This window comes from Ailuropoda melanoleuca, chromosome X (assembly GCF_002007445.2).
Source record: "Ailuropoda melanoleuca isolate Jingjing chromosome X, ASM200744v2, whole genome shotgun sequence".
Lineage (NCBI taxonomy): Eukaryota > Metazoa > Chordata > Mammalia > Carnivora > Ursidae > Ailuropoda > Ailuropoda melanoleuca.
The window spans coordinates 107,424,249-107,439,745 of record NC_048238.1 but is presented as its reverse complement, the minus strand read 5'-3'; the positions used below and the strand labels follow the sequence as shown (position 1 = coordinate 107,439,745).

Genomic DNA, 15,497 nt, shown 5'->3' with positions numbered 1-15,497 from the left:
TTGACAAGACTCCATGAATGATGATACAAGAAGCAAAACTGCCTCAGAGATGAAACGATATGAAAAACACTCATTCTGAAAGTACAGCCGACAGCCCCGCTCCGCCCTCCCTCCGTGGTCCCATCGTCCTCCACCATCCCCGCGTCTGCCGAGCACGAGTAGCGAGTAGCGAGTAATGGCGCAACACCCAGAGGCGCACACGGGCAGACTTCTCTAATTCAGACACCGCTAACTTGGAATCTGCCACAAGTCACACCGACTGTGTGTGCCTATTGAGTAAGAATTTCAACCTACTTTCTTCCTCTGTGTCTTTTCAAGCCTTTAGGCACCAGTAACAGGAATCCAATCTAAAAGCAGTGGTTTCTTCCAATCAAGTGCTGGAGGTGCAGTAGGCAGCCGCTTACATGGTGGTGTCTGAGGGGCACCCCACACATGTCCCCCACCCAGGAGCCACAAGGCCTGGGATCCAATCATTAGCAACAAGTCATTCCTTTGGGAGACGCTTGGGTCCCTCCGACTTCTCTTTTATAAGGCAATGGTTCCTGAGATGGGTAGGACACTTAGTCATTCTAAACCCAGTGGGATTGTGGTTGAGCACAATGACCTTGGCTTTGACAGAAGGGATCAAGGTAGTCTAAGAGAGCTATGGAGGTACCCCTGGAAGACGCTGGTGCAGAAGGGAAGACTGAGGGACACGGAAGATAACGTTAGGATCTTGCCAAGGAATGGCCCCACAAGCACTCGAGAAACTAAGATTCTTAAAGAATGCCTTCCACTTCCGATGCCAGCAAATCACACTTTTACATTCTTGTACCTTAAGGAGCTTCTGTGTTTTATGCTTATGAGATGCTATTTTCTAGTGAAGGCCTATGGTAACTCCCAATCTTTTCGTGGACCTCACCCTGCTTACGACCAATTATAATCTCCAGTGTTGTTAATTTGTGCATACGACTACAAGTGCACTCTCTGAAACTATTTTATAAGTGCAACTTTTCATTCACTCAGACTGACCTTGTCTGTTGCCATTCCACATTATGGAGATTTAACTGTATTTGCGGAATGGTAATCAGTCAAGTCACAAGCAACAGAAGATCGAGACTCAGACTCTGACCTTGAAGAGTCTCATCTATGGCTCGAGAAGGTAAATAAGAGCCGCTTGTGAATACTTGATCATAGAGGTTAGAGCAGTGAACTAAAAAGAAAAAAAAATGAAACAAAACAAAACTTTAAAAATTACTTACTTCACTTGTTTGGAGAATCGTGAACTTTGGCAGCTTAGGCTTTGAACTGGCTGCACTGGGTTTTCCATCCAAGAGTGATCCAAATGACAGATTCCCAAAGCTGTTCTCGAATTCAATGGAAGGTTTCAGTGTCGGAGGGACGTCCGGTGCCTGGTCCTGGCCATCCATGGGTCTGACATACGCAGTTGGCTTTTGCTGCCCCATGTTTGTTTTGCAGTAAAGCCCTGGTGGAAAGCTCTGAACTGAAAGGCCACTGCTGGGAGCTAACAAAGAGGAGGCAACTAGGGGAGAACCAGGAGCTTGCACTGTAAATTCAGATTCTTCTGGGGAGACGGACTGAAAGATTTCTTTGAACGTATCCCCTACACCGGATTTGAGACTACTGTCTTCCTTTGCAGACACGTTTGACTCTTCAACGGCTCTGACCTGGGGCTGTTCTGCTGGGTAGACAAAGAAGTCTTCCAGTCGGGCTTGGGGCTGGTCCTGTGTAGACGGCGGCAGCTTGTTTGGCTGACCACTGGCCTGGCTGGCTGGGACAACGCTAGCGTTATGACTATCGCGTGGCCAGTCAGCTTTTGATTTCCTGTTGCTGTGTATGAGAGTGGAATTCAGTATCACGACGGAAGGAGGAGGCATTGGTGCTGAGGGGTGAGTGCTATCCTGGTGAGGTGGGAGCATTCGGTTCTTTTGTTCTGGGAAAAAGCTCGGCTCGGTTTTGTTGACGGGAGTCTGGGGCACAGAATTCTTTGGGATCCCCACTAGGTGATTCTGATTAGAATGGTTAGTTAGCAAATCCTTCATTTCATCATAGTTTCCCAGCGTGTTCTGGACTCGGTTGGCAAGTGCATCCCCTTTGTTTGTCTAAAATAACAAAAAGATGGGGGTGGGAGGAGAGAGAATGAATAGGTTTGTGTTTCCTAATGTTAATGTTTCAAACAGATGTCCTAAGTAGACTAGCATATAGGGTTCTTTAAAATTCTCATGCTGCCATATAATTTCATGCTTTTCATGTGCTATGTAAGGAAAAAAAATCAATAACACTCTTGAAAGAGCCTCTTGGAATGAGCTGTGTGATTAACGTCTGTATACTCCCTGGCCTGTCCTTAAACATGCTCATTGGGAGAAAGTTTTAAATTACGTCGCTTATGAATTTCATTAGCAAAGTAACTTATTTTAGGTCAGATGAGCTGAATGGTTACTTTCCATATTGTGATGAACAACTTCAGCTTAGTGATCGCTGGAATTGCAATGGAACGTTCGACTTATATTTTCTCTTGACAGGTCAGCCCTTTGCGCCACATTATACCATGAAAAAGGCTTAGCCCATTGGATCAGGAAGTCAGTGAAATTGTGCGATCATGAATATATTGGTTTAGAAAAGCTCAACATCTAATGGAGCTAACATGACTAAAGCGAATCTAATTCCTTTTAATCAAAGGACTGTATGAATTCCTGGTACCTGCCCACGTATTCCGGGGGCAACTGTGCTCACGTATTGATGATTCATACGTGTTTACTTTGAAATGGTGCAGTTGTGCATCAACACTGACTCAAGCTCTCCTGTGTCTTTTCAATGATTTAGAAAAATTTATTCAAGAATTAAACTGTTGCTTACGTAAATCAAAACAAGGCCAGATTTCCAAAGTGATGTTGGCAACTAAATCGTTCTACGGACAATCAATCATCCCCTGTAGGAAATACTAATCTTGTTAAAAGTGGCTCTGGTTGTTCTTCAAATAATTAAGTTGCTGCATGGGTTTTTGTAACACAGAAAGCACAGCTTTCGTAACTAGAAAATGGTGGATAGCTCTATGCTCGGAAATGACTTTGACGAAAGCTCGGCTGTTCATGTTCAAAAGTGACTTTTTATTATTCCCTTCACCTGCCAAAGGTGTTCTTAAATCAAGCTGTCAGAGTCAGAAGGGCAAAGGACTTCTTTGTGCTAAAGCTGCACTATTCTGGCCCAAGATATTGCAACAAAACAAGGCTACTGGCCTCCACGGAGCCATGTGGCGGTGGGACCACTGGATGGGGAAGACGCCCACCTTATGTAGCCTCTAGGTTCCAGGGGCCACAGGCATGTTCTCCATGCATGGGAAGGGGCGACGCCTTCCCCACTAATAACAGCCTCCATTGAAGATAGATGTTTAACTTCTCAGATCTCTCCCATGCCCTTAACCCAGCCCAAGCTCCTGGCATCCACGGGGAGTGTGCCTATCCGAGTGTGGGATCTCAGTCTAGACCTAGGCTGTCTGGCCGTGTGCTGTGCTCTGTATGTGAAGATGGAAGTGTGCAAATGAATGGAGGGTGAAGTGCTGGAAATGGATGAAATCACCCAGAGAAAGAAAATACAGAATGAGAAGATCAGCTCGGGAGGCAACCCTGGGGAACGTCAACCTTTAAGCGACCGAAAGAAGAAGAGGAGCCGGCAAAGGATACCAAGAAGGAGCAACCAGAGGGGGAATCAAGCTGGTGACCTTGGCCTCGTTGTTAACATGATCTCCGTGTACTATATGCAGTATCCAACTCATAGCATGTGTGAAATCATATAAGACATTTCCAAAGAAATGTGGGCAGTGAGGGAAATGGGATTCCAGAGATTACAGAAAAGTATGCTCAATATATGCTACGAGGGTCCTATTGGGGGAGGGAATTTTAGAAATCCAATAAATGTCTCTTTCAGCTCTCTTATCCACAAGAACACCTAATATTGCATCACATGCAACCTTAGTGCTAAAGCAGTGATTAAACAATTAACATTCCATATAATCCTCAGCTGAATAATCACTCCATTTTCAGAAGTACATTTGAAAGGCCTATTTAATAGATAGAGACGGGTAGAAATCACTTTTATTCCCTGAACATCCCTAGGTTTGTCCATTTTAATGGCACAAATCACTCTTCAGCCAAGGCCAGAATAAACTCCGGAGAGAGTGCTCTCCTTTGACAGCGGTGTATGACCAACCATTTGGGGAGCAGCCAAACCCAGTCTCCCTCCTATTCAGTCCCTTAATTCAAAACAAAGATTTCATCATGCTGAGGACCCAGTACAAATTTAATGCAAACTTTAGGGGCGCCTGGGTGGCTAGTCAGTTAAGCATCTGCCTTTGGCTCAGGTCATGATCCCAGGGTCCTGGGATCAAGCCCCAAATATGGCTCTTTGCTCAGCGGGGAGCCTCCTTCTCCCTCTGCCTGCCACTCTGCCTACTTGTGATCCCTCTCTCACTCTCTTTCTCTCTCTTAAATAAATAAAATCTTTTTTTAAAAAAGAATTTAATGCAAGCTTTAAATACTTACAGAGTTGCTCTGGGCCCTCAAACAGTTTACCTCTTGGGTCAGATGATGGCCTAATGAACACTAATCCATGGCTATCTTCAAGGACCTGACCCAGCAAGGGGGGAGATGACACCATTTCGTTTCCCATGTTAAATGCCTTTGTTTTACACTGCCTCATTTCATGAATTTGGATGTTGCTTCCTTCCCTCACACAAAGAGAATTCTATAGGAAATTTTCCCTTTTTGCCTTAGCTACCAGGAAGCTCAAAGCTCAATGGACTGAACGTTCTTTGAGAGTTTAATGGACTCGCACTAAAAGTTCATTGAACTTCCATTCAAACTGAGCTCTTCAACATCAGAATCTTGCCTTGAGATGTCAGAGAGACCAGGAGAATACCTCAAAGTCCTGAATGATAATTCACTCTCTCCAGGTCAACATAATCAAGACTCAAGAACCTTAAGACTCATTTGCTTGCAAGCAAGCTGGTCACATTTCTGCTCCTGTTCAGCAGTAAAGAAAAGGGACGTGCTCATCTTTTCTTCAATGGAGAGAATCTTGGTTAGGTTTGAATGTCTCTTCATTGATTTCTACTGTTATAATGATCTGGCTTTCCAATGCATGCTAAGATCTTTTCCCCCCATCTCTAGGTTTTAAAATATGCTTGAAATTAGGAGAACATCTAAACTGGCCAATGTCTAAAACCGTGTCTATGTAAATAAAATTAGAGGAAAATTAAAAGTTCTTTGCATAGGTCTAGAAAATCAACCTCCCACCATATAGGGTATACTACAGTAATGATTTCTTTTCCTGCATAAAACTATGAGCTCTTAAAGGTCAGAGACCACCTTTCATCCACCTTTATATCCTCAGGACTGAGCACCACATCAGGGGCATATCAGATACTCAAAAAATTGTTGCTGACATGAATAGAATCCAATTATAATTTGTATCCTACCTATATCAAAATAAAGGCTTTACAATAGCTTGGAGTAAAAAGGTACATAAATGGAAAAGCAAAAGTCAGGCTGACTTGGTTACTGTGATTGAACATTAAATTGAATTTTGAGCTTCCTGGTAGCTAAGGGAAAAAGGAAAAACTCATAGCTTACCGAATTCTCTTTGTCTGATGGAAGGAAGCATATTTTAATTTATTAAATAAGACAAGTGGTTGCCAGGTACTAATGTAAAAAGGAATTCTTCTCATTGGTTCAGTTATAAGAACTTTTGAACATGGGGTACCTGGGTGGCTCAGTTGGTTAAGCATCTGACTCTTGGTTTTAGCTCAGGTCATGATCTCATGGGTCGTGAGCTGCAGCCCCGCATCGGGCTCCTCGCTCAGTGTGGAATCTCATTGAGATTGTCTCCCTCACCCTATGCCCTTCCCCCTGCGCTCTCTCTCCCTCTCTCTCTAATAAATAAATCTTAAAAAAAAAGAACTTTTAACAATAAAACGATTTTTTCAGCACAACTTTACAGAAGATGCAAAGATGTTCTTCATGTGTCTTTTTCTTATGATGACTTAAAAAAGAGCATTGCATTAAAGTCTTACTCAAGTGAAGGTGCATTTATCTATACCTTGGAGTTAGGGGGCCAAGCTAATAGCTCCAGGTGTGGGGTTTTCCTGTGCACAAATGACACAGGGCCAGCTGGGATAACTTGGAGGAAAGAAGGGGTGTCAACTCCCTTAGACTAGCTTCCTCACACAGCAGTGGTCTCAGAGGGACTTGCAAGCAGAACTGCATAGCAGACAGTTCAAGGTTGAGTTCACTGGCGACACTTTCTGAGTTGCTGATTGAAGGAAGATCCATATGCTTTGCATAACAGACGTGCTGTGGCTACAAGTAGGAATTACCATGGTCATGCTTAAGACACATACTGGTAAATTCAAAACAGTCATGAGGCAGGGTTAGGCATGGAGGACACACAGATACATAGCCTCAAAAAGTCCACCATGTAACAATCTCCAAATAATTAGCAGTACGGTCTGGATCGACTGAGTCGCCTCTGACTTTCCGCCACCGGAGCTGGGCAACTGTCAACCAGTTTTTAAACTTCTCAAGATGTAGATATGAGAGCCACCAGATAGGAAACCCCATGGGGCCTGAAATGCACTTCTGTACACCTACACACCACAGTAACTTCGGAGTCACACCGAAAGCTCTTTCGCACCCTCCGTGGTCTTAGTAATCCTATTAAGGAGCAAGGCAATCTTGACTGGACATTACAAACATTGCAAAAATAAAACAGCCATTTCAACCAGTTATAGGCTTCTTTCAATTGGCCAGTTCTTTACTTCCTGTTCTAGATAATTGGTTGATTCTTAAAGGTAACCTCTGCAGCTCTTATTTTCTAAATAATCACAATTTCTCCATCATCAAGGAAATGCATTTTCCAAGTATTTTCAGGCATAAATTATATGTCTGGTTTGTGGCTCGTGACTAACAGTACTGCTTTGTGTAGGCTTTTTGCCTCTCATTACTCTAAGAAATGCAAAGTTGCCTCAGTTTGCTTCTGACGCTATCTACAAATCAGTAGTATAAGTTCATCACAAGACTAATGCGCTAGGAGGCAATTATACCATCGTATTTCTTTTTAATAAAAGGTAACAAAATAATTTAAGTTTTGAGGCTCATTTTTTTCCCTTTATTTCACTGTGGCTAATGTATGTGATTTGGTAATTCCTTTTTTCCCTAATTGTAATATTTTTACAGTTAATCTCTCTAAGCTGTAAGTTGCTATTTCTTTCTTTAATTATAATAACAATAATATCTCGAACTTGTACAGCACTTTCCAGATTTCAAAGCAAGGTCTCCCGGCTCCTTTGACTTGATCCTTAGCAACAGCCACGTGAGTCAGCAGAGCAGCTTTGATCTCAGTCAGGCTTCTATCTCCGCAACCCAAATGACCTTGGGTAAGCCACTTAATCTCTCTGTGCCTCGCTTTCCTCATTCTCCCAGAGTGCAAAGACTATAAAACGTCAGTTACTGTTGTTGCCTTATTGTTATTATTATCAGGGATTATTTCCTATCAGGTATTATTATTCACTTCAGAGAGGAGGAAACTATAGGCCAGAGGAATGAAGTTTCTTCACCAAAGTCACCCAGGACGTAAGTAAGCTTATCAGGTCTTCTGACCTCCTGCGGGACAATCAACAGCTTCCTGTTACAGGTACTGAACCACAGAACTGGGTTCTAGATCCACCACTGGCATGGATATGAAGCTGCAGAGAAGCCACCTCACCTCTCTGAGCCTCAAATTCCTTGCGGGCAACATGAGGGAAACGAGTACTCCAGTTGTCGTAAGGACTACACAGGCACATAGAAAGCCCTAGCACGTGCCTGGCATACAGCAGCCACTTGATACACACCAGCTCCTCAACCCGCTCAGTCTTTCCACACTAGCCTAGACATGTCAAACAGCTTCACATCTTTCAAGTGCTTTTGAAGACACCCCTCTCAGCACCATAGCACAAAGTCAGATTTAGAAGTTATAAGCAACAGAAGCAGCCTCACAGAGAAGGTCCCCATCACCAACCACATGCAGGGGTGGTCAACATTCTTTCCATTCTGAGAATGGTAGGGGTGAAGCAAAGAAAGGAAAGAAGTCAGCCAGGATGTTGAGAGATCACCATTTCTTCCAAGTGCCGAGAAAGGGCACGGTCTTGGGGACCGATGCTCATTAGCTACTTCAGAAGTTACCAACATTACTGGATAACTGATCAGGCCACGTTTTAGGCTTTAGGGTGGCAAGAGGTTTCCTGAAAGTCCTGATCCGCCACCAGGAGTTTTGATTTTTAATTTGATAAGCATTCCCACCACAACCCTAAGGTAGGGTTGGGGTAAGTCCTTGTCTCTACCAGTGGACCATGGTCCAGCTCTAACACTCCTACTGCCACTGGCGTGTCCAGATACTCCAAGGGCGTTCACACCAGTCCAGGTGTAGGGAACTGATGGAGGTGCACATTAGTTCCGGTATTATAATATGGGCAAACTCTTCAGTGATCTCCCAGGGAATCCTGAACGCGGACACAGCACAAGATGGCAGCTGGTCATCAAAGCAAGGTGAAAGAAAGAGAATCTCTAGGTCATCAACTGTTAGCTTAATTCCTCTCCCATACAGTCTCCACTGAAGAACAACAGCTCTTCCCCATCAAGAAACATAAAGGCAACAGGCTACTAATCACAAAATAGGCCTGGCCCTGAGCTAGACAAATGTTCCCACCTGGAGTCTCTACCTGATACACCCTCGTCATAGCAAGAGAGATGACTTCTGAAAACTTCTGGCAATGTTGGTAACAGGTTTTTTTTTTTAACTGCCTACTCAAAAATACATTGCTGACATCGAAAAATAAATATGCATCTATATTACAGGCCTTGTTAGCAAGAGATGGCATTTACCTTAAAGGTACAAGGCCATTAATTCAAAATGACTTAAAGTTATAAAGAGGGGATAAACCAAGGGTACTACACCTCATCACGGTAATAGCATTGAGCACGGAGTAGATTTTGAACTTTGAGAATGACTCTTTGAATAAAGCTCATTTTTCTAACTCATCCAAAGATAAGACGTAAAACTCCTCTGGTTATTCCTCTTTCTCAAGAAGGGAAAAGGCATCTATCATCCTTTGACCTCTCCTCTACTGTCTGGAAAAAATGGAGGCCACAACGTCTTGCCATGGCTGGTCACTCTTCACACACTCTTGACTTTGCTTGCTCATCTCCTCCAGGAAGGAGCCTGCCCAACACATCGTCACCTCTTCCTCTGGTCGCTTCACCCTCTCCCTCTTGACTGACATTGGGTCCTTCCCATCAATCTCTAAACATGTTCACATTTCTCCCATTATGAGAAAAAAAGGCTCTTTCCATATCATTTCTCCCCTCAGGTTCTAACCTACCTTCCTTTCTTCCTCCCTCCACACAAAAACTCACTGCCTTGCTGCCTTTCTTTGTTTTACCTCTTAACATTTACTCCCTGACTCCAGGCAGTTCACTTTCCACAACAAGCACTGGCATCAACAAATAAAACAACTCTCCCTAAGGTCGCTGATCCCCCCACCCCCTTAACTACCAAATCCAGCAGCCACTTCCCAGTCCTGACCTTTCCTACCCTCTCGGACACAAATAACTAACCAATAAACCCTGTATCCCCTTGATTTCTATGAAATGATTCTCTCCTAGTTCTCTTCCTGCCTCTGTGATCATTCACTCCTTTTTAGGTTCCTTTCCTGGCGTCTCCTTTGCCACCTCTTTTACTGCTTAAATGCCACTGCTCCCCAAGATTCTCTTTGTCCTTCTCAGTCATCTGCTGGCTTCCACGGCCACCTGCCTGCTCAAACCTAACTCTCTCTCCTGAGCGCTCTCATTAGCTCCAGGTCCCTATACCCAATGCCTAGGGGGTAGGTCTCTCTTCATATCTCACTGGCATCTCACACCAAATGTGCTCAAACAGATTTAATTCTTTTTTTGTCTTTTCAAGCACCAACCCTGTTTCCTCCTGAACAGCCTGTTAATGAGACTGCCTTCTTCTCAAGTCAAAAATATGGGAATCATTCAGACCTGTCCCACCCTCTCCACAGCCAGTCAGACAGTCTTATCATGTCAACTTCCTCGCACTGCCTTAAATCCTCCCTGCCCTGAAAGGTCCTTAGGGAACTACGGAAGCTTCTTTATCTGCCTTCTTGTTTGCCTCATCCAACCAACTCACCACATTGCCAACATTGTCTTCAAAATTCTTTGTCCTGCCCATGCCCTTACTTGAAAGCTTGCAGTGACTTCTCTTCTGTATGGAATTGTGTTCACACTCCTTGGCACGAGGCACCAAGTCTCCACTAACCTCTCCCCTGCCTACCTCTGTGGCAGCTGCCCTGCACTCGTGCCTTCCGTCGCTCATGATGAAGTCTCACTCCTCTTTGTGCATTTGGCTAAGACGTGACTAGCACGTCATGGGCCTTCGACGAATGTTTGCTAAACTCATCACGTCTCTAAACACACGCGTTCAAAGGCAGTATGTAAATTAAATCAATTGTAATAGGAGAAATGCTTTTTTAAGGATTATACTATTATTAACAAATTGGAAAGGAGTACTTAGGTGACCTAACTCTCTTGGTCAGATTAACCGAACTCGGAAGGCACCTGAGTCTCAGTCAAGAGCTGCTCACTTATCATGAACAAGGCAACGAGGATCTGGTCTCAGTGGTCACCGCGCCAAACAGCTTACTCCCTACCCCAAAGTGGTATTTGTGCCGATGCTGTCCTTTCCTTTTCCAGAAGTCATTGTCCCCTAATTGGTGCCCTTCTAAAAGCACGACTCTCAGAAATTTCCCTCTATTGTTGTTTTAACTCTTACATCATTTTGTTTCATTATGGAAAATTACACTGCTACTAAATTTCAATAAACACCAACCAGCTGCCAGCAATTCCACAAGACTCTTCCCCCAAGCCCCACCCCGAATAGAAAGTTCAGAGGCAGTCATTGTGAAATCAGTACTTGTAGACAGAGCAGCAGGGGCTACAAACTAGCTAGAACACCGCTAGGCAATCAACCTGGCTGTGCCACCCACTCCCCCCGCCCCGTTGAGGCAATCTCCTCATCCAGGACGATTAACCACCAGGAAAAAATGATTGGCTTTTCCCTTTCTCCTGGAACGAGGATTGTCAAAGAGCACTCAAACCACTCCACAGCTGCTAACAACCTAACATGGGAAAGGAAAGTGAGGCGACCGCTTGCAGATGGCACCGATCGGGAGGAGAAAGAGACACAGCCATGGACCTTCTGATGAAGTCTTCAGGGGCTGTCTTGCCAACACTCAAGGGGGGGAAAAGCGTCAAGAGGGCATTGCTTGCTGTCAGAAGTGCTGGGCAGGAGAGAACTCCTGGGAGACAAGAAGTCTCGCTAGTCCCGTTGAAATTGGACCATCCTCCCCGAAGAAGACAAAATTTGTCTCTGAAGACTTCGTCAGAAAGCTGCAATTGCCCCAAATACAGTGTATGTCTAGATTGCGTTTGTCAAATATATTCTCCTGGAAATGATTTGGGTGCTTTAAAAATAGATTAAATGTTGATTTAATCAACAGTGTGTTCAAAAACGTAACAAGCAACCATTTTCCAAAAAGATAAATTACATACATATTCAGCTACCTTGTACGGCTCCCCGAAAAGATCAAAGCCTGAAGAAAAGAGATCATCTTCTTGCTGGACTTCTTGATTCCTCCGCTCCCATTCCCTTTTTTTAAGTGCACTACGGTCTTGTTCATAGTGACTGATAGGAAAAGAAAAAGACAAAAGGAGAACAAGATTAATTAGTCATGTCATTCAGATCTCCCTTGTTATCAATAAAAAAAAAAAAACAGTACAAGCCAAGGCTACCCAAATGGATACACTGCACAGGGAGCAGAGAAACTTTTTCTGGACTTCCACGGGGTTTAAGATCCTGACCAGTTCTTTGGAATACAGAAGAACATGGAAACGTGCTCATTAGAAACCATACTCATGCCCACTTAAGTGTTCCAGAATCCTCTCCCCTTGTCCCTGCTTGAATACTACGGGCAATTACGGGCTCCCCAAAAGTCAGTCCACTGTGCAAAAAGGTACTGAAATCAAGTTCCTTTGTGTTGCCAACTGCTTAGGACTCAGAATACACAGATGTTACGAAGTCCTAACGGAAAGGAATTAACCAAGACGTCGCAGACCAACCGTAATTCTGTCCTGAGCCCACAGCCAGTTAGCCTGTTGTAACAAAATCACAGGAGCGTTTATGGACGTTTTTGGAAGTCTACAAAACACAGAACCACTCATTCGCTTACATTCCTTTTTTGTGATGGTGGTGCCTTTGCTCTTCTCATGGTGTGTGCCATAGGAGACTGACAGCCTCGTTAGGAAACTCTTCACAAAGAAAGATGTCTGGCTTGAACAGCAAACAGCTAACAATGAAAGGTGTCAAAAGCCTCGAATGACCTTAAGGCACACATGTTTTATAAACTCTGTGTCATTCTGTGACTCGTCACATTTCAGGCTTTCCCATTGGAGGATCAGCACAGAAGGTTCCAGATAATAACTAAGATATACTCCGGGCCCTGGGCTTTTATAGAATGAAATGCTTCCCGATGAAGAAAACAATTGTGCGTATTACACTATAATCTGTAAGTCTCAAAAGTGGTGGATTTTATTTTATCCATTGGGTTTTCTTTTCCCCTACTTTTGATCGAAATCTTACCCAAAGTGAGGACATATATGCGGGGCAAATTTAAATTATATAAACGTATGTAAAATGCCTAGCAGGTGCTGTACAAATGTTGCTTTCCTTCTCCATGTTAATACTGCCATGTTAAGACTTAATTAGATAATTGGCATGCAAATGAACGTAATAGCTAAAGGAATTACAAGAGATACACTAATAGAAGAGTATAGTCGACAGGTTTTGAATATATCCCAGACCTTAATGCCTATCCTTGGTCGCCTAGTTTGCTCATGAGTATCATAACTTTTAATTTACAAACTAAGAGCCCAGAGCATGAAATATCTGTGGCAGCTTAACTAGATATTGATATACATGGAGCGTGAGATGCCACTACACTTCATCATCCCCCTTTCTCCACAGGAATCCTCCAACTGACAGATTCAAAGTGACTTTGATAGCCTTGTTTTCTGAATCAACGAGACTTCATTTCTCCGATTTAAAAAAGTGGCACCAGTGAAGGGATGTTCCGACGTACGTTATGCTTCCACAATACGAACAATGCCAGACACGGAGGAGCTCTCTGGGCCGGTCACAAGAGCGCTCAGCCAATGCTGTCACCATCTGGAGAAAGCAAAGCAGCTCCAGAGCGCTACACAAAGCCAGACCCCACATCTGGGCCCCGTCTGGTCAAGAAAGATGCCAAGTCTAGATCCTGGAAGGCAGCCCGTCCTGGGGAGTCTCAGACGCCATCCGCAGGGATGACACTTGCTGGCATCCTCTCTCCTAGCCGGACGCAAGTTGAGATCTGAAGCACACACGTCCGTGGGCCGCAACGTCTTTGTGGTGGAGGCCGGTGTGCCATCAAGCAGACACAGTCACATCGTCAGACCACGCACACGGAGCGCGAGCTCGGACGGGAGCGCCGCGCGCCACGCATCACCGGAGCCCATGATCAGCGCGTTCAAACGTAGGAAAGAGAAGGCCGTCAGGGTGGAGGCGGACCCACAAGTTAAAGCAATACTGAGTGGGGGTGCCGGGAAGGTTTGTTGCAAAGGAAGCCCCTTGGTCTCTCTGCCTGCCACAGCAGATGCCTCTCCACACAAAAACAAGAGCCCAAGTCCCGTGCTTGTGAGGGACGCGAGCAAGATGGCGGTTTTCGAGCCGTCTGTTCTCTCGGGGCACCTGACAGGCCGGAACGACAGGCCCACAGATCACGCTGAATTCTCCCATGAAGAGAACCCAAGTCCTTTGGTCTCGTGGCTTGGCTAACTACCTTCCTTCTCCTCCGAGGGAAAGACAGAATTAAAACCCGGAAGGAAGAGAAGGAGGAGGAGAAAAGGAAATGTGTTTCAACTTGCGGGGCAGCAGCCAGGGCACGTTGGGCGCTTTCGACCTGGGTTTGATTTGTGAGGAGGCTCTTTGCTCCGTTTTGCATCAGTTCATTAGCCACCAAATTCCAGACGAAAATGGGAAGAGCAGATTGAGTGTGCACATGGGTGTTATCTGTTGCAAGCAAACGGCCTGCCGCATTTTTTAACACATACAACAAAGAACAGTTAATTCTCCTATCTCTGGCGAGAATGAATTGAATCTCCACAGAGTACCACTGCTCTTGGAAGGCAACCAAATCGCTCCAACTTCTTCCTCTTTCGCTCAGCATGGCGTGGTATTGAAAGCGTCACAGGATGAGGTATAATGGGGAATGAGCTACATGGCGATGAGGCTTTCAGTGTAGAACGTAACCGATTTCTGACTGAAACCAAAATTACTAATTTGAAGCACCAGCTAATTAAAACCACAGCTATGTATTTAGCCTCTTGTTATACCTACTGCAGTTTATAATTATGAGGACCTCTTTATCTACTCAATTAAAGTTCTTATGATTCAGGCAGGTTGCGTTTGAACCTGTGAGCCCCGCGGGGGCCAAAGAAAAGCACATGGCTGTCCCCCAATGGTGCGATGTACCTTGTACAGTCGCCAGTTTGTTTTCCAGAGAAAGGAAGGGCTCTACGGCCCATGAAGAAATGCTCAGGCCAGAAATCGGAATTAATCACGTGTGATTGGGCTGAACATTTCAAATGTATTCACACTGATGGGGACTGGGGGAATTGGTCCTATCAGTGTGAAAACCCACTTCCCGGTTGGAAGGTGGAGCCAGAAATTTCAGCAGGAGGCCTCTCTCTCTCTCTCTCATAGCAAGTCAGGACATTCTTCCAGGGTTTTTTTCTCCCAGAGAGAATACAATTTGTCACATTACAGTGCCATCAGAACCACCAACTGACCACTCACAACTCACTTTACTCTTAATTAACCAAAGGCCTCTGATTTCTCTGTCTCTCTCCACAGCCTATCTCTTGGAATCCCTGCTTCCCCGACCACTGCGCTAGCTGGTAGGAAAAGGACAGAAAGAACGAGTTGCATGTAACCACTCTGTTACTCACACCGATGCAAGGTGTAATGGTGAGAAGCTTCTCTCTAGAACGGGGCTCTTCTGTTAGCTCTGATTTCTTCACGCACCAGTCAGTGCCCCTGGCCTCAGTACCCGAGAAACTGCCCTCATTAACACGGGAGATAACTAAGACACTCCTGAGAAGAGGGGAGTTGTGCCAAGCCCTCGTTGAGGGAAAGGCAAAGTAGATGTGAACCTAGGTCTCAGCCATCTTCGAGGTCAGGTGATTTCTCCTCCTCATCTTCTCTTTGGCCCAGATACTCTATCCTTGCCCTTAAACCAGATCGTGTACACAGGTAACTCCCGTTTTCATCACTAATGGCCACAGGTGCATGGCTAGGATGATAAAACCCAG

The 15,497-nt window shown here is 44.8% G+C and overlaps 1 protein-coding gene across 7 annotated transcripts in view; it reads right to left on the bottom strand.

Moving 5' to 3' along the window:
- Positions 1 to 15,497, bottom strand: part of AFF2 (AF4/FMR2 family member 2) — a 444,617-nt gene that overhangs the window by 288,547 nt on the left and 140,573 nt on the right. For 3 of the 7 annotated variants that reach the window (XM_034648985.1, XM_034648987.1, XM_034648988.1), the window contains exons 2-3: positions 11,655 to 11,775; positions 1,242 to 2,102 (exon numbers count right to left, since the gene is read on the bottom strand). In XM_034648985.1, coding sequence (XP_034504876.1) covers positions 1,242 to 2,102; positions 11,655 to 11,775 — 982 coding nt within the window. Of the gene's footprint in view, positions 1 to 1,241; positions 2,103 to 11,642; positions 11,776 to 15,497 lie in introns of all 7 variants that reach the window. The other 4 variants (XM_034648984.1, XM_034648986.1, XM_034648989.1 and 1 more) reach the window with 2 other exon arrangements.